The 23,344-nt window shown below is 43.8% G+C and overlaps 1 protein-coding gene across 4 annotated transcripts; it reads right to left on the minus strand.

Moving 5' to 3' along the window:
• Nucleotides 1–9,109: 9,109 nt before the first annotated feature.
• LOC118378393 (zinc finger and SCAN domain-containing protein 22-like) lies at nucleotides 9,110–14,138 on the minus strand. 4 transcript variants are annotated; one of them, XM_035765386.2, is made up of 5 exons: nucleotides 13,932–14,138; nucleotides 13,060–13,394; nucleotides 11,529–11,737; nucleotides 10,846–10,960; nucleotides 9,110–10,667 (listed from the first exon to the last, which is right to left on the minus strand). In XM_035765386.2, exons 2-5 carry the CDS (start codon nucleotides 13,352–13,354, stop codon nucleotides 9,571–9,573), a joined length of 1,716 nt encoding a protein of 571 aa, XP_035621279.1. In that variant the 5' UTR covers nucleotides 13,355–13,394; nucleotides 13,932–14,138; the 3' UTR covers nucleotides 9,110–9,570. The 4 variants fall into 4 exon arrangements, with proteins under 4 accessions (XP_035621279.1, XP_035621284.1, XP_035621272.2 ...); XM_035765391.2 differs by lacking the exon at nucleotides 13,932–14,138 and adding an exon at nucleotides 13,683–13,912; XM_035765379.2 differs by lacking the exons at nucleotides 13,060–13,394; nucleotides 13,932–14,138 and having other exon boundaries at nucleotides 9,110–10,664; nucleotides 11,529–12,484.
• Between the last annotated feature and the right edge of the window lie 9,206 nt (nucleotides 14,139–23,344).

Genomic DNA, 23,344 nt, shown 5'->3' on the forward strand with positions numbered 1-23,344 from the left:
AATCAATCACCTAACCACATCTACATGTACATATTACCTCAATCAACCACACCAACTACCTCATACCCCAGTACACTGACTCTGTACCGGTACTCCTTGTATATAGCCTGTATATAGCCTCGTTATAGTTATTTTATTGTGTTACTATTTTCTTTTGATCTATTTATAAATGTTCTTACTTTTAACTGCATTGTTGGGAAAAGACTCGTAAGTAAGAAGTTCATGGTAAAGTCTACACTTGTATTCAGCGCATTTGATGAATACATTTGATTTGATTTGGACAGGGGGGGATAGCCAACTCCCTTCTCTCAGTAGCAAACAAGTACAGAATGAGAGACAACTGACACATACTGAACGGCCTGAGGGGTGTTTTACACAGATCTTCTGGATTCACCTGCTCCTCTACATGATTCACAGCAGAGTCTTCAGCTGGTGTTGGCTTCTCATAGAGCTCAGCATCATCAGCCTGAAGCACAACAGTTAACACTGCATCACAACCTCTCTGGAACTGTATTCTGCATAAAGGCTTTAATTCTGGTATCGGAACAGTCCTTGCCCTCCTGATGACCTCACCTCTCTGTTAATGATGACATGCCACGCTCCTTTACTCTCATCCAGCTGGAGGTAAGAGAGGGCAGTCCATAACCTGTTCATTGTCACTAGGCTCCCTTGAAACCCCTGAGCTACAGGGAGGGAGGGAGGGAGATGAGGAGGGGAAAGTATCAGTTTGACTAGATTGGTTAGAGGTTCATTGGGATGACTCCCGTCCAAACTGGTGCATGTGCATCCTTGAGTAGCCATGAGGCCCAAGGTACGAGGTACGTTTTGATTGAACAGCCTCTGTCATGAAAGTGACCCACTGAGCACAGACGTCATTTTTTGTCTAGTTTCGATTTACATTTGGAGTTGTCAACTAACGTTAATTCAATGTGAAGTCAACAAAAAATATCACCAGGTTATTGGATTTAGGTTAAAAGTTGGGTGAAAAAAAGATGAAATTCCCTTATGTTGATGACTTTTTGCAAATCCAATCAGTTTTCCACATTGATTCAATATCATCACATTTCATATTTTTGTTGAAATGACATGGAAACAACGTTGATTGAGACAGTTCTTGCCCAGTGGGGAGCTGCAAGTTTCTCTGGTGGTGGTCACACTGTTACAACTACTTTGCAGGCATGATGTTAAGTTCACTGCATCGCAAGTCCCGCAAGTCTCTTCCTCACCTTCAGGGCTTCGTTTTCAGCCTTGACACGGCTGATCTCCATTTGAAACTCCCACACGCTTGACCAGGGGCGTCATGTACCTAGTCCCTGCCGCTGAAAAACATCCCCACAGCATTATGCTGCCACCACCATGCTTCACCATGGGGATGGTTCCAGGTTTCCTCCAGACGTGAAGCTTGGCATTCAGGCCAAAGAGTTGTGCCTTTCATGTGCCTTTTTGACGAGTGGCTATCATCTGACCACTCTACCATAAATGCCTGATTGGTGGAGTGCTGCAGAGATGGTTGTCCTTCTGGAGGTTTGTCTCATCTCCACAGAGGAACTCTGGAGCTCTGTCAGGGTGACCATCAGGTTCTTGGTGACCAAGGCCCTTCTCCCCCACAGTTTGGCCGAGCAGCCAGTTCTAGGAAGAGTCTTGGTGGTTCCAAAATTCTTAAGAATGATGGAGGCCACTGTGTTCTTGGGGACCCTCAATGCAGCAGAAATGTTTTGGTACCCTTCCCCAGATCTGTGACTCGATACAATCCTGTCTCGGAGCTCTACGGACAATTTCCTCGACCTCATGGCTTGGTTTTTGTTCTGACATCCACTGTTAACTGTGAGACTTTATATAGACAGGTGTGTGCCTTTCCAAATCATGTCAGAACAATTGAATTTACCACAGGTGGAAGTTGTAGAAACATGTCAAGGGTGATCAATGGAAACAGGATGCACCTGAGCTTAATTTCTAGTCTCATAGCAAAGGGTCTGAATACTTATGTAAATACGTTTTTTTTTTGTTTTTAATATATTTGAAAAAAATTCAAATTCACGGTTTTCGCTTTGTTATTATTGGATATTGTGTGTATATTGACGAGGAAAAACATTTATTTAATACATTTTAGAATAAGTCTGTAACTTAACAAAATGTGGAGAAGTGAAGGGGTCTGAATACTTTCAGAATGCAATGTGTATGGAAGTAATTTAGTGCCTATAAAAGGGGTTAAATATTTGTCCAGAAATACATAAATAATTCCCTGATCTTTCTTACAGTTCAAATCGGAAGTTTACATACACTTAGGTTGGAGTCATTAAAACTTGTTTTTCAACCACTCCACAAATTTCTTGTTCACAAACTATAGTTTTGGCAAGTCGGTTAGGACATCTACTTTGTGCATGACAAGTCATTTTTCCAGCAATTGTTTACAGACAGATTATTTCACTTATAATTCACTGTATCACAATTCCAGTGGGTCAGAAGTTTACATTCACTAAGTTTACTGTGCCTTTAAACAGCTTGGAAATGTTCAGAAAATGATGTCATGGCTTTAGAAGCTTCTGATAGGATAATTGACATAATTTGAGTCAAGTTGAGGTGTACCCGTGGATATATTTCAAGGCCTACCTTCAAACTCAGTACCTCTTCGCTTGACATCATGGGAAAATCAAAAGAAATCAGCCAAGACCTCAGAAAAAAAATTGTAGACCTCCACAAGTCTGCTTCAGCCTTGGGAGCAATTTCCAAACACCTGAAGGTACCACGTTCATCTGTACAAACAATAGTATGCAAGTATAAACACCATGGGACCACGCAACCGTCATACCACTCAGGAAGGAGACGCGTTGTGTCTCCTAGAGATGAACATACTTTGGTGCGAAAAGTGCAAATCAATCCCAGAACAACAGCAAAGGACCTTGTAAAGATGCTGGAGGAAACAGGTACAAAATAATCTATATCCACAGTAAAACGAGTCCTATGTCAACATAACCTGAAAGGCTGCTTAGCAAGAAAGAAGCCACTGCTCCAATACCGCCATAAAAAAGGCAGACTACGTTTTTCAACTGCACATGGGGACAAAGATCGTACTTTTTGGAGAAATGTCCTCTGGTCTGATGAAACAGAAATATAATTGTTTGGCCATAATGACCATTATTATGTTTGGATGAAAAAGGGGGAGGCTTGCAAGCAGAAGAACACCAACTCAACCGTGAAGCACGGGGGTGGCAGCATCATGTTGTGGGGGTGCTTTGCTGCAGGAGGGACTGATATACTTCACAAAATAGATGGCGTCATGAGGAGGGAAAATTATGTGGATATATTGAAGCAACATCTCAAGACATCAGTCAAGAAGTTAAAGCTTGGTTCGCAAATGGGTCTTCCAAATGGACAATGACCGCAAGCATACTTCCAAAGCAAAATGGCTTAAGGACAACAAAGTCAAGGTATTGGAGTGGCTATCACAAAGCCATGACCTCAATCCTATAGAAAATGTGTGGGCAGAACTGAAAAAGCATGTGCGAGCAAGGAGGCCTACAACCCTGACTCAGTTACACCAGCTCTGTCAGGAGGAATGGGCCAAAATTTACCCAACTTATTGTGGGAAGCTATCCGATGGTGACGGGTCTCAGCAGGGTCAGGCAGCCAGGGAAGACCAGTCTGTAACGGAGCTGAGGTGAATTTTTGCAGATACAACATGTTATTCTCTCTGTGCAGCAAACACAGGACAAGCCAGATGCTTCAAATATTGAAACTATTTTAAGGCAGTCTGACAAACCTCCAAACTGTAACAAGGGTTGATAAAGGGTTGATAAAGGCTTTTCTCGATGACACAAAGAATGTAAAACAAATGTGAGGAGGACCTGGTAGAAGCTATTGATGATTGTAAGGGTTTTCCTGTGGTGAAGGAGAAGCGGACCAAAATGCAGCGTGGTGGTTATTCATGTTCTTTAATAAAGGAACTAGACATGAAATAACTAACAAAACAATAAATGTGCAAAAACCTAAACAGTCCTATCTGGAGCAAACACAGAGACAGGAACAAACACACAGTGAAACCCAGGCTACCTAAATATGGTTCCCAATCAGAGACAATGACTAACACCTGCCTCTGATTGAGAACCATATCAGGCCAGACATACAAATAGACAAACAAGACATCCAACATAGAATGCACACTCAGATCACACCCTGACCAACCAAAACATAGAAACATACAAAGTAAACTATGGTCAGGGTGTGACAATGAATGAATGAATATGTTTGAATGCCCGGTCATGTTCATATAACCTCAGACATAAATTACTGCAGTAATGTACTAAACTCAGCAAAAAAAGAAACGTCCTCTCACTGTCAACTGCATTAATTTTCAGCAAACTTAACATTTGTAAATATTTGTATGACCATAACAAGATTCAACAACTGAGACATAAACTGAACAAGTTCCACAGACATGTGACTAACAGAAATGGAATAATGTGTCCCTGAACAAAGTAACAGTCAGTATCTGGTGTGGCCACCAGCTGCATTAAGTACTGCAGTGCATCTCCTCCTCATGGACCGGACCAGATTTGCCAGTTCTTGCTGTGATATGTTACCCCACTCTTCCACCAAGGCACCTGCAAGCTCCTGGACATGTCTGGGGGGGAATGGCCCTAGCCCTCACCCTCCAATCCAAAAGGTCCCAGATGTGCTCAATGGGATTGAGATCCGGGCTCTTTGCTGGCCATGGCAGAACACGGACATTCCTGTCTTGCAGGAAATCACGCACAGAACGAGCAGTACGGCTGGTGGCATTATCATGCTGGAGGGTCATGTCAGGATGTGCCCAGGGGAAGGGTACCACCTGAGGGAGGAGGATATCTTCCCTGTAATGCACAGCGTTAAGATTGCCTGCAATGACAACAAGCACAGTTCGATGATGCTGTGACACACCGCCCCAGACCATGACGGCCCTGCACCTCCAAATCGATCCCACTCCAGAGTACAGGCCTCGGTGTAACGCTCATTCTTTCGACGATAAACGTGAATCCGACCATCACCCCTGGTGAGACAAAACCGCGATTCGTCAGTGAAGAGAACCTTTTGTCAGTCCTTTGTGGTCCAGCGACGGTGGGTTTGTGCCCATAGGCGACGGTGTTGACGGTGATGTCTGGTGAGGACCTGCCTTACAACAGACCTACAAGCCCTCAGTCTAGCCTCTCTCAGCCTGTTGCGGACAGTCTGAGCACTGATGGAGGGATTGTGTGTTTCTGGTGTAACTCGGGCAGTTGTTGTTGCCATTTTGTACCTGTCCCGTAGGTGTGATGTTCAGATGTACCAATGCTGTGCAGGTGTTGTTACACGTGGGCTGCCACTGCGAGGACGATCAGCTGTCTGTCCTGTCTGCCTGTAGCGCTGTCTTAGGCGTCTCACAGTACGGACATTGCAATTTATTGCCCTGGCCACATTTGCATTCCTCATGCCTCCTTGCAGCATGGCTAAGGCACGTTCACGCAGATGAGCAGGGACCCTGGGCATCTTTCTTTTGGTGTTTTTCAGAGTCAGTAGAAAGGCCTCTTTTAGTGTCCTAAGTTTTCATAACTGTGACCTTAATTGCCTACCGTCTGTAAGCTGTTAGTGTCTTAACGATCATTTCACAGGTGCATGTTCATTAATTGTCAATGGTTCATTGAACAAGCATGTGAAACAGTGTTTTAACCCTTTACAATGAAGATCTGTGAAGTTATTTGGATTTTTACTAATTATCTTTGAAAGACAGGGTCCTGAAAAAGGGATGTTTTCTTTTTCGCTGAGTTTATATACCAGTGTAACTTAATTACATGCACTCAGAAATTGTATTCCTCTGCTGGAGGTGTACAACACAAAAGCGGACATATTTGCATATGTTTATGGTCTTGTGGAGGTTGGCTGAATTCTGGCAGAGTATGTCTTTCAGAGTATGTCAGATTCTCCCTGTTTTTGTTGTTTTTGTTTGCTTGGAAATGTTGATACTGGAGACTGTTATCAAACAAAACTATGTAACCAAGCATCTAAGAAATGCATTGCCATTATTTCAAATTGTTGGTTGTCCTCTTACAATGGATGGCAGAAATGTCAAGTTATATATCACTATATTTGCCGTATTATAAGATTAAGGGTATACTGGGCAACATTTATACGGTCTGGATGCCACCCAAAACCAATAATGAATGTTTCACTAAGATCCTAAAGCTGAGTGGGGTGTGTTGGGTCAGGGTGCTGCATGGTGGTGGACCCCTTGAAGTGGTGGAAATAGTACCCAATTGTCATATTTGAGTAAAATTATAGATACCTTAATAGAAAGTTACTCAAGTAAAAGTGAAAGTCACCCAGTGAAATACTACTTGAGTAAAAGTCTAAAAGTATTTGGTTTTAAATATACTTAAGTATCAAAAGTACATGTAAATACTAAAATATACTTAAGTATCAAAAGAAAAGTAAACGTATAAATCATTTAAAATTCCAAATATTAAGCAAAGCAGAGGGCACCAATTTCTTGTTTTCAAAATGTACAGATAGCCAGGGGCACACTCCAATACTCTGACATTATTTGCAAAAAATGCATTTGTGTTTAGTGATTCCGCCAGCCCAGAGGCAGTAGGGATGACCAAGTCTTCTCTTGATAAGTGAGTGAATTTGACAAATTTCCTGTCCTGCTAAGCATTCAAAATGTAACGAGTACTTTTGGTTGTCAGGGAAAATGTATGGAGTAAAAAGTACAATATTTTCTTTAGGAATGTAGTGAATAAAAGTAAAAGTAGTCAAAAATATAAATAGTAAAGTACAGATACCCCAAGAAATGACTTAAGTAGTACTTTAAAGTACTTTTATCTAAGTACTTCACACCACTCACCCCTAGGGACAGGACGGGGCAACCTAGCTATTTTGAGTGCAAGTAAAAAGAGCTCTACAGTCCTATTAGGCCAATGAGATTAATTATATGATATCCTGTGTCTGTGTGTTAATGTACATGTGTGGTTGTGGTTTTTTGTTTTTGTTTTTTTCCACTTTTGTTTCCAAACCTTTCCCTTAGGAATATTTTTTTGTATTTTTTAAGTGGGGAAAATGTTTTGGGAGAGAGTTGAGGTATTGACTAGATTGGTGGGGGTCGGGCGTGCAGGTCTCTGATGCTGGCTGGGCGGTCTGGCTGAAATTTGATATAGAGGATGTCTTAATAAACGCAATCAAAAGTCTTTGTACATGATTTTTTAAAGAGTGGTTTGATTTGTTGGTTACTATTGGTTAAAGGTACAACACAATATAGATTTCTGAATTACCTTTGATCTCGTCTTATCAATCACTTAAACATATTTAACAATGATCGCTTACCTGGCTTCATGACTGGAGGCATTTTTGCATACTTTTTGTTGTTCTAAATACAGACAGCTAGAATGGCCATGGGTCATATTGGATTATGTAGAAATGCAGGAAATGAGCTTTAGATGCCCCCCAAAAATCTGGGGAGGACTCCCAGACCCCTAATCAATTAGAGGTCAGATACGTGTGGGAACGACAGGCCAACAGTTCTCTAATTCTCTCCTTCTTTCTTTCTCTCTCTCGGAGGACCTGAGCCCTAGGACCATGCCCCAGGACTACCTGACATGATGACTCCTTGCTGTCCCCAGTCCACCTGGCCATGCTGCTGCTCCAGTTTCAACTGTTCTGCCTTACTATTATTCGACCATGCTGGTCATTTATGAACATTTGAACATCTTGGCCATGTTCTGTTATAATCTCCACCCGGCACAGCCAGAAGAGGACTGGCCACCCCACATAGCCTGGTTCCTCTCTAGGTTTCTTCCTAGGTTTTGGCCTTTCTAGGGAGTTTTTCCTAGCCACCGTGCTTCTACACCTTCATTGCTTGCTGTTTGGGGTTTTAGGCTGGGTTTCTGTACAGCACTTTGAGATATCAGCTGATGTACGAAGGGCTATATAAATACATTTGATTTGATTTAGAGATAGATAGAGGACTCATCTTTGTATCCGTGCCATCATGGTGTCTGTGACAGCATGGGCAGTGGGCATCTCAGCATGGGCATCTCAATTTGGAAGTTCTCAATTTTCTTCTTCAAGATTGTCTGATCCCTCCTGGTTGGACATGAAGTGGGAAGTCCTACCCAGTTGACTACATTAAAATGGTGAAAGCCCTCAAAGTAGGTCTTCACGGATCCACCTGTGCCCGAAACCTGACTGTCACAGGTCTGGAGTATGTGTCATTTTAACTGACTTGTCCGGAAGGAACAGTACAGGTCCAAACACGACTGCTGCAGCAGTAAAGAGATAGACATTTATGGCACGAGTCTGATTGGTTGGTTACGGTCTCTCGTCTCTTCCTCCCTCCTCCCAGTGTACATCGCTACCCTGCCAGCTAGAGCCGCCCATTTTTCTCCCTCTCGCGCTTTATCAGCTCTGGTTAATAAAGTAGGTTAAAAATAATAATAATTCTGGGCTGCTTCCCTTACTCGGACCAGGTCGGGATCCGACCAGATCTATACAGAACAGGTGTAGTTGTCCTCGGGTCCATTCAGAACAGGATTCTATATTTAAAAAAACAAACAATTGATGCATATTGGATCCTGGTGGGAAAGCCCCAAGCCCACTGCGGAATGGTTCCAATGTTTTGGACCGGTAAAGACCTCGACCTCAACGGCAATGTCCGTGCTAAAACAGGTTATATCCATGATGAGTCCTCCATCTATCTCTATGACAACAGGCACAACTCTTTAAGTCTTATTTTGTGCCTTGTGCGTTCACTTACATCAGTGCATTCATAAGAACCTAACCACCACGAAACTTATATTCAATCAAATAAGCTTCATGTAGCAAATGAGCAATTACATTTTTTGTGTACGAAATTTGACACCCATTGACCTCCATGCAAAACTTCCTTACTTCTTGGACAGATTTTTGTCAGAGTAAAACTTTTGGCGTCGCCTCTTCCTCTCTGGTAGAAGACACTTCGAAGTACACAGAAATAAAGAAATGTGTCTGGAAATCCGACAACACCTTGTGTGAATGTTTGAGACATAACTCAACTTCACAATTTTCTAGCTGAAAACAAACACTTAGCACTTGACGGTATATAAAAGGAGACCATTGGTCACTGAATAGTCAAATGTTTATTCCTGATGGATAATACTGAAAAACAAATAGTACAAAATACCAAATTGTTATTATCATTGATAGTCAAGATCAACAAGGTCATGATTGATGTTCAGTGAAGATACTAATTTCTTATAGTAAAAGATACAATGTATTGAGAAACATAAATAAAAGCACAGGTTTCTCTGTGCACAATCACGACAGTTCATTTCAACCTGTCCCTGGATGACCAGCATGGTCTTTGTTCCACTTTTTTGGAGTAGGTAGAATGTGTCCCCAACAACTGATACAAGGTCAGAGCTTTACAGATTTCTAATGGCAAACTTCGGGATTGAGGCTAGGTTAAAATTATCTTATGTTGATCTTCTCTCTGATTAGGGAGCAACTTCTACCCTAGTCAGCAAATTCAATTTTCCCTCTCCAAAGAAATCCTGGTAAATATCAATTATCAAACGTCTCAAAATGTTATGAAAAGCACTCATGGTTTTTTAACTGCTCTGGTTCGCCGAAGCTCTTTCCACACTGGGAGCACTGGTGAGCGCTGCCGGCCTTGTCTCTGTCTCCACTGTGGATCAGCTGGTGTCTTTTCAGGTACTCTACCCTGCTGAAGCGCTTCCCGCACGCCTCGCATCCGTACGGACGCTCGCCTGTGTGAATCCGCTGGTGCCTCTCCAGGTTGCCTAGGCGACTGAAGCTCCTCCCACACTGCTGGCAGCAGTGCTGCCTCTCTCCAGTGTGAACCACCTGGTGCCTCTCCAGCGAGCGAGAGTGGGTGAAGCCCTTCCCACAGAGCTCGCAGCGGTGGGGCCGTTCGGCTGCGCACACACACTCATGGTTCTTCAGGGCCCAGGCATGGCTGAAGGCGTGGCCGCACGAGGCGCAGGGGAACAGGGTGTTCTCTGTCCCTCCTTCCTGCAGGTGGGCGTCCCCCAGGGGGCAAGGGTGCTCTTCAAGCTCAGCCTCGTTGGCGAAGCCCCCGCCGCACTGCATGCAGAAATGCATCAGGTCCCCTGTCTCCTCCTCACCACTGTCATCCACGCTACCCGGAGCAGACAGGTGATGTAGGCCCTCGTCTGAGCCTCCCTGCTCCCCCATCCCCTCACCATCCCTCAGCCTCTTGGGCCAGCGTGGCTGCAGCTCCCCTCCAGCCCCCACTGGCAGTGACCCCTGTAATTCCTTCAGACGGGCACCGTGAACCTGCAGGGCATCACCATAGTCCCTCTCTGAGGCTGTGGGACTTTCCAGCTCCCCCTTCTGTTCCAGCCCATCCAGACCAATGTACTTCTGGCCCAGGCTGAACTCACTGTCTGCCACTACTTCCGGATCAGGGGTCCTGGAGCCATGGTTGGAGCCTGCTGTGGGGGGGATCTTCAGGGCTGCCTGCTCGCGCCCCCTCTCTGCCCTCAGGGCCGTCTCCAGCCCACTCAGGTCCACCACACTCAGCGCCCCCTCTGACACCTCCGTTGGAGGGGACCCCACGTCCCACTCCTCCTCATCCCCCTCTTCAGGCCTCACGGCTAGGGGCCGCTTCAGGGCCACAGGGCTGAGCTCCATGTCTCCTACTGGGCCGAGAGAAGGAGGGTGAGAGTCTGTTAGAGGAGCAGTACTATGAGGGTGTATGCAAACATATTGTACTGCAGACACTTAAGAAAACTTCACTGTGTTCACATTGAGGTTATCACTATCCAGGAGGTGTGATCATCATGTTTTTGGTTCTGAGCTTTCAGCTGGAGTCAGTACCTTCGCTGTGGGTTCTGGATCCATGGCAGTTCTGGTTGGGTGGGTCCATCTTCAGGGCTTCCTTGATCAGCCGCAGAGACGCAGGCTGGTAACCCCCATCCACCATATCACCGGACTACAGACAGAGCAAAAATAAACTACATTACCCACCAGTACAGCCCCATATACTACACAATAATGCAATGCAGAATGCACGACCACAACCAGTATTTTTGTGCATGCGAAGTGCACTTTCACAAGTGCCACAAACAACGAGGGTCCTGTTTTACACAGGGCATTTTCTTTAAAAGTGTCAAGTTTAAACAGTTTGAGATACAATAAAGGTCATCTGTACATTGCATAGACGCAACTGCATGATCTCAGTCATGTAGAATAGAAAACTGTGTTCGCTCCCAAAATTCTATTCATGTATAGTGTCTACAACGCTCTGCACTTAACATTGACTGCCCTACTGAACAAGTGCTTGAGCTACTTCTGCAGTTGAATATCAAATCAGTGGCTTTCCACCATCCACACCATCTGCTGCAGTGTGTCTCATTGACTCAGAAAACAGCAGTTTAACAACATTCTCAGTCTCACCACACACAGATGATACGCACTGTTATTTTTGTAAACTAGTCGTCTCTGACACACTGACACTGTGTGCCACACTCAGATTCCTTGGCACTCCTCTTCTCCCTCACCTCCTCTTTGATGATGTCCGTCTCCTCCCCCTCTCCCGAAATACAGCCCTCCTCCAATAGTTCTCCTTCTTCTTCCTCCTCGTCCCCAGGGACATGGATGAGGTACATCTGGCGTGCCTCCTTCCAGCCTCCCCCTGCTACTTCCCCGGCTGCTCCTCCTCCTTCCTCCCACACGCCTCCAAATGCAGGACCCAGCTTCTGCTTTCCTCCTGTGGAGGGGGAGAGAGGAAGGGAATGGATCGGGTGAGAGGAGGAGGAGGGGTCGAGCATGAAGGAGAGAGGAGAGAGAGGGAAGCAGTGATAGAAATGAAGGAGAGGAAGGAAAGCAGGGAGGGGAGGGATGGCAGGGAGTGGGAGAGAGGCAGAGGAGAGGGGGAGCAGAGGCAGAGGGCATGAGGAAGGGGAGAGTGGGGGGAGGGAGAGAGAGAGAGAGCATGTTGAACGAGAGCAGGAGGAGGGACAGCATGCAGCGGGAGAAAGCATAAAGGAGAGGAGGGAGAGGAGAGCAGTGACAGAAATTGAGGAGTTGGGGGAAGGGAGAGAGAGCATGATGAAGGAGAGGAGGCAGAGTACGGAGCAGAAGCGGGAGAGAGGAGGCGGCGGGAGTGAAGAGGGAGGGAGGGCGGAGGGGGTGGGAGTGAAGAGGGAGGGAGAGCGGAGAGAAAAGTAGAGGAGGTGGGGGCAGGGAGGAGAGAGGGCATTATGAAGGAGAGCAGAGATGGAGGGAGAGAGAGCAGAGAGGAGTGGGGGAGGTGAGGGACAGAGAGAGGACATGAAGAGGAGGAGGAGGGAGAGTGGAGGAGTAGTGGAGGAGGGAAGGAGATGAAGGGGAGCCGTGACAGAAATGGAAGAGTTGGGGGAAGGGAAATAGCATGATGAAGGAGAGGAGGCGGAGTAGGGAGCGGAAGCGGCGGAGTGAGTGTGAAGGAGGGAGGAGGGGGTGGGAGTGAAGAGGGAGAGCGGAGAGAGTAGAAGAGAGGGAGGGACAGGGAGAGAGGGGGGGCAGGGAGGAAGGGAGGGGGCAGGGAGGAAGGGAGGGGGCAGGGAGGAAGGGGGGGGCAGGGAGGAAGGGGGGGCAGGGAGGAAGGGGGGCAGGGAGGAAGGGGGGGGCAGGGAGGAAGGCAGGGAGGAGGGGGGGGGCATGGAGGAGGGGGGCAGGGAGGAAGGGAGGGGGAGAGGAAGGAAGGGAGCAGAGAGGCAAAGAACAGAGAGAACATGAAGGAGGAGGAGATGGGGGAGGGAGAGCAGAGGAGTAGAAAGGAAAGGGAGGGAGAAGGCTCAGTTTCTGCCAGATGGCTTCCAACATAACAAGTACCTCTTCACACAAGCATTACAGGCTTTTGACTTAATGTTACACAAGTAATCAACTTGTGTTAATTTGATATGCAATTACATATCATTTCAACAATTATAATATGAAGAATACCATTTTTTATTTTAGTTTTATACATAGGGCAAGACAAATGTGTAAAAAACGACTATATGGTCCGTGATGCTTTTGTGGCTGTACTTACTAAATATGAACACTTACGGGGCACTTCAATTTTTCGCTTTTTCCGCCCACCGTCCTCCGACCCTATCAAACCAGCATTGCGGCGATTCTCTGCCCACCCCATCCCGTACTTGCGTTCATTTCTCAGTTTGTTCTCGGTCAGTCGGAGTCGGAGTTTCAGAGCCTCCATTTCATTCCTATTCAGAGATATTTCCACCAGAAAGTCGTTCACCGTGTCCTGGAACAGTTTGGTGATCTCGCACACCGACGCTCGGATCAAACTGTCCATGACAGAGGTGAGGTGTGTCTGGAACGTCTCCACCGAGTCCGCCATGAGTTCGCTGCCGTGACGATCACACGATCGATCTGGGGAACTGGACCAGACAGATATTCAACTGTTACACATGTACAGCATTAGTTAACTATGTTGACTGAGTTTTAACAAATTCACATTATCAGTGACACTAGCTACTGTTATTAGTCAGCAGTATCATATAGACCTAGTGGCCAACTAGTCTAATTTCTGAAAGACTACACTTTTTCTTGCTAACATTAGTAATTAAGTAGTATCCTAGATACCACCTCACTACTCCCAACTAATAGACCGTTGAGCAAGACAGCCGAACTTCGTATGGAACGAGGAAGGACAAAAGCACACCCACCCATCATTCGAGGTTCAGTTAGCTAGCTACATTGCTGCCTAAACTAAAGCTTTAGCTAGATGGTAGCTGGCTAGTTAACTAAGGCGATTAACGTTACTATTGCAATAGTGAATACCCCGAAACCAAACTGTAGCAATGCCGGTTAGCTAGTTAATGATCGTCGCGACGCTATCCTTCTTGAATACAACACAAGAACAGCTCAAGCGCTAACGTTAGCTAGTAACTAGCTAACATTAGCTAGCTACGCACCGTGAAGTCGCTGAAATCCGAATATTGAAGTATTCGATAACTAAACACTGTTTGTTCTACACGACAACCGAGAAGAATGCAGATAAGCCAAGAGACGAAACGCCAAAGGAAAAAAATAGATCCAACTTTATGTCCTCCCTTCGAAGCAGCGTTTTCTTTCTTGCCTCCTGCACAGGGTTGCCAGTTCTTTAAAAATAAAATAGCAAAAAACTAACCGAAACCCACCCACAAAGCCATAAAACGAGACCAATAAATACGGCATGAGAAGTTGTATTTAGCCAATAAAACCTTTTTCCATAAAGTTTTCGAGCGAATTGAGGTGGATATCGACGTAATGAGCAATATTCGCTTTTCCATCAAAATAATAGGCCTAATTTTTGTGAGCTAACTTGACTTGAAAATGTATTTAACTAGGCAAGTCAGTTAAGAACACATTCTTATTTCCAATGATGTGGGTTTAGCTGCCTGTTCAGGGGCAGAACGACAGATTTGTACCTTGTCAGCTCAGGGATTTGAACTTGCAACCTTTTGGTTACTAGTCCAACTCTCTAACCACTAGGCTACCCTGTCGAATATGTAGCAAATAAAAAGATAATTCACCCTTATTATACTTGTAAATAAATCAATTTTACGCATGTGTTTAACTATAGGTACATCCAACAGGAGGGTTTGAGGGATGAAAGTTGGACAGAGGATCTCAAAATCTCTATGCAAGAAACACTTGAATGAACTTCAAAATAATGTTTGGCTATTTTCTGTCAATTGTTCTGTTATGTGCCAGATGTTAAGTCTACAACTTATTTGCGTGATTGACTTGTCATTTCAATAGACATAACCCAGGCCTACTGACTCGAATCTGGATTTATGATTGTATTTTACCTTTGCCATGGTTTGGTTAGCTAGATGCAGGTTGCCCATTGCCCCTGATCAGTGGCGATTTTGGCATGTAAATCTTGGTGGGGCAAACTCAAAAGTCATTACAAAAACACAACACTTTACAATACATTAATTAATTGAACTATAACAGTGACAAACTATGCCCACAAGTGGTTAGGGCCTATATAAAGGCTAGCTGTCCCAACACCTTACCACTGCTACACATGGCTATCAGCGGAGCCTTGTCTGGCAGAAAAACTGTTATTTCAGCCTAATTTACTGCCTATAAAAAAACATAGCTGATATGGCTGACTTGCTTAAACAAATTGGGTTTCTACTGACAATTGAGATGTACAAACTATGGCATATGATGGGATGACGAGCGGACAAGAGGTAATCCGTCATTTAGATTAAGTAAAAATACCTTAAAGTATTATGTTTATTTTGGGTATCTGTACTTTACTATTTACTTTTACTTCACTACATTCCTAAATACAATAATGTACTTTATACTCCATACATTTTCTCTGACACCCAAAAGTACTCGTTACATTTTGAATGCTTAGCAGGACAGGAAAAGGGTCCAATTCACACACTTATCAAGAGAACATCCCTGGTCATCACTACTGCCTCTGATCTGGCAGACTCACTGAACACATTCTTTATTTGTAAATGAAGTTTGAGTGTTGGTGTGTGCCCCTGGTTATTTGTAAAAAACAACAACAACAACAAGAAAATGGTGCCATCTGGTTTGCTTAAAAATGTAAGGAATTTAAAATTATTTTTTACTTTTGATACTTAAGTATATTTAAAACCACACACTTTTAGACTTTTACTCAAGTAGTATTTTACAGGGTGACTCACTTTAATTTGAGTCATTTTCTATTAAGGTATCTTTACTTTTACTCAAGTATGACAATTGGGTACTTTTTTCATTACTGGCTATAGGCTACATGTGCACCGCCATGTTAGAACAGTAGGCTAAATTATGAAGGGAAAAGGGACCAAATGATTAGGGTGAGGCACATGGTCTGGCATTCTCTGGATTTTTGGTGCTTTCAAGACAACTGGGAACTCTGAAAAAAACAGGGTAGAATCATGACGTTAGTTGTTTTCAGGTCGTAGCTCTAGAAAAAGGCCCAAGTTCCCGACTTGGATTCCGAGTTGGATGACCGTTCAAAATGTATTTTCCCAGTCGGAGCAATTTTTTTCTCCAGAGTTCCAAGTTGTCTTGAATTTACTGAAGTCTGAGATTTCCCAGTTCAGATTTTCCAGTTGTTTTGAACGTGGCAGAAGTCATGCTGGATTGACAGCATGGCCCATGTTGAATGTTTATCCTTTTAAGCCTGGAAAATAGACCCTTAAACACAGCCTTGGTTCACACATCTACTCCACTGAAGAGCAAGCTAGTGATTGCTTTGCAATGCTTGCAGTTAGCCACTGATTCCTTCCCGACCACTCATTGATGAATTTGCGATTTTCAACTTGTTGTTTAATGTTTGTCCAATGGCCGATAAGCACCGATACTTTTTATCTATAATTCCTCGTCATAATTTGTCTTCATAAGACAAAGATTGAAAAGGACTTGCCAGTAGATTGTCGACTTGATTCATGATGATGAATGCTAGCTAAAATGTTGAAAGTATGATGTTGACATGATCAGTCCAATCAAAGCTACTGTAGATATAACGTGATTTGAGATCATTTTATCTGTGGCCAATGACCTTGAGCCTTTTTGGGTGGGTACTTCTAATGTAACTCTATGGCAGCACCCAAGGGGCTTGGATTTAAGCTCTCCCCGTAGATTTTGCGCTGATGTAGTGTCACCATGAGTGACAGTGCACTGAGCCAATCATGGCGCAACTGGAGAACATTACCAAACCCTACTCTCCGTATTTTCCGATGGCTGCCCCACCACTACAGAAAGCACCGAGCTAGGCTGAAACACTTGCATTTTGGAGCTCCCTTACTCAAGAAAGCAAAAGAGAGACATTTTCATATGTGGCTTTATTAACTAAATTATTATTTATTTATTTTTTACATTGTTTGCAACCTGATATGTGACACCGATTAATCCCCAAATAACATGCAAAACAGGCAACCACAAAAAGCTAAAAAAGGTGGGGCTCAAAACATGACAGGTCGCCACTGTCCCTGATAGCCTACAGTAGCCTAGGTAAGATGGAAGATATACAATGTAATATCTTGCTTAGTTCAAACAGACTCATTTATTTAGCATGAATAGCAAGGTGCTTCTGTTGCCCAATAGCCTGCTGGAGTAGGTTATTGAGGATGGGGTCGCCATTTTACTGAATTATATATTAATAATATAGATATGAACTGAATATGCCCATGCTTGTCAATAACAGCCAGTGATTTGTTTTACCTGTAGCCTAATCTGACTGATTTACTTTAATCTAATGCATCATAACAACAGTTGATCAACAATTGCGACAGAACTGGGACCATGATCACAACCATGATCACAATTTAACTTCCAGTTTCATGAACTAAACATGTCCATTAATAATTGCATAATAACACAATGGTACAACAACAAACTGAAGGTATAGAGGCTATTTTTAAATCCGTTTGCCAGCTCCAGGTAGGTTACACAAGTGCCACAACTTGGTTTGCAATGACTTCAGTGATATCATTTCAACATATTTATTGTATCAAATGTTGGGCTACTACAGTAGCCGAAACAGGCATATAAATTAATAGCCTACTTGATGACCCACAAGATGCAAATGTACCATTCGCCACATTCAATTTCCGTTTCATTGTGGACTTTTCCCTACATCAGAAGCACCCTCGGGAGTTCCATAACTTAAATTTACAAATGTTCACTCGTGCAGCGCTCGACACGCAAAGAACTGAGCATGCGTAAACCTCTTCGTTTGATATGGTTTTCCATAAACATGTCGACATTAGAATGCAGTTTAAAAACCACCTACGAACGGATTTATCTAATGCGCCTAAAGTCGTTTTCCTGTGCATTGTCGCCTAATTTATTGATGCGCATCAGTTCTAGCGCGTTAATTAATATGTTTTATGAAAAAGGTTGGAAATAGCTGTCTCCATAATGACAATCGAAATAGACTACCTACAACTGGTAATACATTTTCACCCGCGACATTATTTTCGAACGGGCCAAATTTCCCGAGAAAACCACAGATATGGCAACCCTGCTCCTTATTCTACTTCGGTCACGATTTTCGGCAGTTGGCATCTAACGTTATAGGTACATTACCGCCACCTACGGTGCTGGAGTGTAGGCCTGCGTCTTCGTCTTCTTCTGTGGAGTTTTCAGCGGTTAGCATCCAGCGTTATGGTGTATTGTCGCAATCTACAGTACTGGAGTGTGGGCCAGAAACAGGGAGAAACTAAATCCTACCTGCCATCCCCGATTTGAGACGGTATCTACTGATGTTCTACTCAGTATACTCTTTAAAATCTTTTCCTCTATCCCCTTCTCACTCATACTGGATCTCAGCCTCTCTATTTCCCTCTCATACTGCCCTCACCGTATCAATACAATCTCCACGGTCTCTGTTTCCTGGCAGTAATCACACTTTCCTGCTGGATGCTTTCCTACCACAGTTAAAGTCTTATTCAACCGGCTGTGTCCCACCCTGAATCTTGAAAAATAGCATCCCATTTTCTGTCTCTTCCAGCCATCCCCAACTTTCCTCTTTACTTGGAATACATGCCAGCCCTTAGTGTCTATATTCCACCGCTCCTGCTCTCTCTGCATCACTACTGTCCATATCAGGCTTTTTGCCTTGCTCATTGAAACTACTTACATCAACATCCCCACTACTAAGTGCTTGTTTAGCCAGTACATCAACTGCCTCTTTCCACTCAACCTCCACATGGGCTGGGACCAAGGTAAATCTGGTCTGTATACCCATCTGTCTAACCCTGCCATGCGTTTGTAGTACTTCATAAAGCTGGTATCGTCTGCTACGTTAGCTTAAGGACTGCAGACTCATCAACACTGCAAATGGATCAGAGCAAATAACTGCTGTCTGGCTTGACTTCCTTCGCCCACTGCAAGGCCAACAGCACTGCCATTAGCTCCACCGTATACCGTGCATTCGGAAAGTATTCAGACCCCTTGACTTTTTCCCCCAAAAAACATGTTACAGCCTTATTTTTTTTACATTTCACCTTTATTTAACCAGGTAGGCCAGTTGAGAACAAGTTCTCATTTACAACTGCGACCTGGCCAAGATAAAGCAAAGCAGTGCGACAAAAACAACAACACAGAGTTACACATGGGATAAACAAACGTACAGTCAATAACACAATATAAAAATCTGTGTACAGTGTGTGCAAATGAAGTACGGAGGTAAGGCAATAAATAGGCCACAGTGGTAATGACAATGTAGCAATTAACACTAGGATGATAGATGTGCAGATGAGGATGTGCAAGTAGAAATACTGGTGTGCAAAAGAGCAGAAAAACAAATATGGGGATGAGGTAGGTAGTTGGATGGGCTATTTACAGATGGGCTGTGTACAGTTGCAGCAATCGGTAAACTGCTCTGACAGATGATGCTTAAAGTTAGTGAGGGATATATAAGTCTCCAACTTCAGTGATTTTTTTTCAATTCGTTCCAGTCATTGGCAACAGAGAACTGGAAGGAAAGGCAGCCAAAGGAGGTGTTGGCTTTGGGGACTACCAGTGAAATATACCAGCTGGAGAGTGTGTGGTACGAGTATGAGTGTTGCTATGGTGACCAGTGAGCTGACATAAGGCGGAGCTTTACCTAGCAGAGACTTATCGATGATCTGGAGCTAGTGGGTTTGGCGACGAATATGAAGCGAGGAGTAGCCAACGAGAGCATCCAGGTCACAGTGGTGGGTAATGTATGGGGCTTTGGTGACAAAACGGATGGCACTGTAATAGACTGCATCCAATTTGTTGATTAGAGTGTTGGAGGCTATTTTGTAAATGACATCGCCGAAGTCAAGGATCGGTAGGATAGTCAGTTTTACGAGGGTATGTTTGGCAGCATGAGTGAAGGAGGCTTTGTTGCGAAATAGGAAGCCGATTCTAGACTTCATTTTGAATTGGAGATGCTTAATATGAGTCTGGAAGGAGAGTTTACAGTCTAGTCAGACACCTAGGTATTTATAGTTGTCCACATTCTAAGTCAGAACCATCCAGAGTAGTGATGCTAGTCAGGCAGGCGGGTGCGGGCAGTGATCGATTGAAAAGCATGCATTTAGTTTTACTAGTATTTAAGAGCAGTTGGAGGCCATGGAAGGAGTGTTGTATGGCACAGTGTCGAAGGAAGGGCCAAAAGTATACAGAATGGTGTCGCCTGCGTAGAGGTAGATCAGAGAGTCATCTGCAACTAGAGTGACATCGTTGATATATACAAAGAAAAGAGTCGGTCTGAGAATTGAACCCTGTGGCACCCCCATAGAGACTGCCAGAGGTCTGGACAACAGGCCCTCCGATTTGACATACTGAACTCTATCTGAGAAGTAGTTGGTGTACCAGGTGAGGCAGTCATTAGAGAATCCAAGGCTGTTGAGTCTGCCGATAAGAATTTGAGGATTGACAGAGTCGAAAGCCTTGGCCAGGTCGATGAAGACGGCTGCACAGTACTGTCTTCTATCAATGGAGGTTATGATACCTTGAGCGTGGCTGAGGTGGACCTGTGACCAGCTTGAAAACTGGATTGCCTAAGGGAAGGTACGGTGGGATTCTAAATGGTCGGTGATCTGTTTGTTAACTTTGCTTTCGAAGACTTTAGAAAGGCAGGGTAGGATGGATATAGGTCTGTAACAGTTTGGGTCTTGAGAACTTCAGCTGTCTGGATTTGGGTGAAGGAGAAGCGGAGGGGGGTCTTGGCCCAGTTGCTGCGGGGGGTGCAGAGCTGTTGGCTGGGGTTGGGGTAGCCAGATGGAAAGCATGGCCAGCCCTAGAGAAATGCTTATTGACGTTCTCGTGGATTTATCGGTGGTGACAGTGTTTCCTAGCCTCAGTGCAGAGGGCAGCTGGGAGGAGGTGCTCTTATTCTCCATGGACTTTACAGTGTCCCAAAACATTTTGGAATTAGTGCTTCGGGATGCAAATTTTTGTTTGAATAAGCTAGCCTTTGCTTCCCTAACAGATGGTTTATATCGGTTCCTGACTTCCCTGAAAAGTTGCATATCGCGGGGACTATTCGATGCTAGTGCAGGGCAAGTCTGGAGTGAACCAAGGGCTATATCTGTTCTTAGTTCAACATTTTTTGAATGGGGCATGCTTATTTAAGATGGTGAGGAAAGCACTTTTAAAGTACAATCAGGCATCCTCTAATGACGGAATGAGGTCAATATCCTTCCAGGATACCCGGGCCAGGTCGATTAGAAAGGCCTGCTCGCAGAAGTGTTTTAAGGAGCGTTTGACTGTGATGAGGGGTGGTCATTTAACCGCGGACCCATTACTGATGCAGGCAATGAGGCAGTGATCGCTGAGATCCTGGTTGAATAATAATAATAATAATATATGCCATTTAGCAGACGCTTTTATCCAAAGCGACTTACAGTCATGTGTGCATACATTCTACGTATGGGTGGTCCCGGGAATCGAACCCACTACCCTGGTGTTACAAGCACCATGCTCTACCAACTGAGCTACAGAAGGACCACGAAGACAGCAGAGTTGTATTTAGAGGACAGGTTGGTCAGGATGATATCTATGAGGGTGCCCGAGTTTACGGATTTGGGATTGTACCTGGTAGGTTCCATGATAATTAGGGTGAGATTGAGGGCACTCAGAATCCAGAATGGATATGACAATGGGGCCAGCACAGGATGTAATACATCCTTACAATAATCTACTTTTTTGATCTTCTTGACTTCTTATCTGGTAAACTGCTACTATGTGTCAAGAAAAGAGACCCAAATAGGGGTTAGTGTGCTCCAGTAAAAAGGTCTGGTTTAGATTTTTTTTTTAATTAAAAAACTATTGCCCTGTGTCCCCATTCATATGGGTATGAGAGACTAGTCAGTGGTAGAATTGAGTTGGCACTTTATTGGCACAAACACCCATAGACCCACAAGGTTGAGGTTACTCATGGACAGTAATTAGTAATACATTTTTTGTTGTTGCATTGATGCATTGTGTCTTCTAACTGTCCAAGAAAAGGATCCAAAGTGTTAGGAAATATTTGTTCCCATAAATACAAGGGATGATGTCTCTCCTCATACCTCTGGCACTTTAGTCAGACTGCCAGACTTTAGTCAGACTGCCAGACTTTAGTCAGACTGCCAGACTTTAGTCAGACTGCCAGACTTTAGTCAGACTGCCAGACTGTGCACCACAGAGCCAATCAGGAGAGAATACGTATAGGTCAACGGTGCCAATTGAAAGTCAAGGGGTGTGTCTGTGCCTTTTGGATTACTATCTCTTTCCAGAGAACCCCTGTGGTTCAAGTCTGCTCTGCGTATGTCTGAAAGTGACAGAGCCAGCAGCCAGGAGTGTTTATCACAGTATGTCATAAAAGAGTATTACACTTATGAATGTATGTAAAATGATAATATGTATTAGATCCAATAAAATGGAATAACTAAGACCTGAATTTGAATGCAGCGTGTTCCGATTCCTCCTTCTCTTTCTGTCCAGCAGGGTCAACCAAAAACACTTGGCCTGATGGTTCATGCAGATACTGGGGAAGCAATATAGAAATGTATTGATCCCTTAAATTATATTACTATTAAATGACCCATATCACAACCCTCATACCTCTTCATAAATATGTACCTAAATCAATTTTGGAAAAAGTATTTTACTCACAAAAGACATAGGAATTTATTTTCCCAGTTAGAAATAGTAGGCCATGCATCAAATAACTATTTTCATCAGAAAAACAAACCCTCAAATGCACTATTGCATTTTGTAAGTTGTGTGCAGGTGGCTTGTTGTGAATGCACTCAAATATCAAGTCATTATCAGGTTACGTAAACTGCGTTCTAATACTCAACGTAGAAGGATTTGTCTTAATGTACAGTATATGAAAGTGATGCTATGAAAAGGATTATTTCACGTTATCAAGCTCACTGTGACTGACAAATCACTGCATATTACTGTGATTAAAAAGAGCATATGAAACACTGTTTTTCACGAGGCCTACCTGTGCACCTTCCTTTAAGTACCTCTGTATGAACACCTCTCCTGTCCTTGATCCATACCACATACAGCCATTTGTGGATCTTTTCCGTGTCCATGTGAAAGATAGTTATTGTGAGGATGGATTATTTGTTGACTTAATTTTTAAAAAATGTATCACCAATGTAAAATGAAGGCCTGAAAAGCTTACAGATTTAAGTCTAATAGCATGAGATGAAAGTAGACAAACATCAGAGTGTGCGATATGAAGGTATAGTCAGTGGACATTCTGAACCTTGTTTGAATTCAGCAGGTCACATGACCAAGGAGCTATTGAAATTCTACATTTGGAAAAATTTATGTAAAACCCTGTGAGATAAAAAAAAAAAAAAAGACAAACTAAGGGTGTGCAATGTGTCGGGCCACT

This window comes from Oncorhynchus keta, chromosome 4, assembly GCF_023373465.1.
Source record: "Oncorhynchus keta strain PuntledgeMale-10-30-2019 chromosome 4, Oket_V2, whole genome shotgun sequence".
Classification (NCBI taxonomy): domain Eukaryota; kingdom Metazoa; phylum Chordata; class Actinopteri; order Salmoniformes; family Salmonidae; genus Oncorhynchus; species Oncorhynchus keta.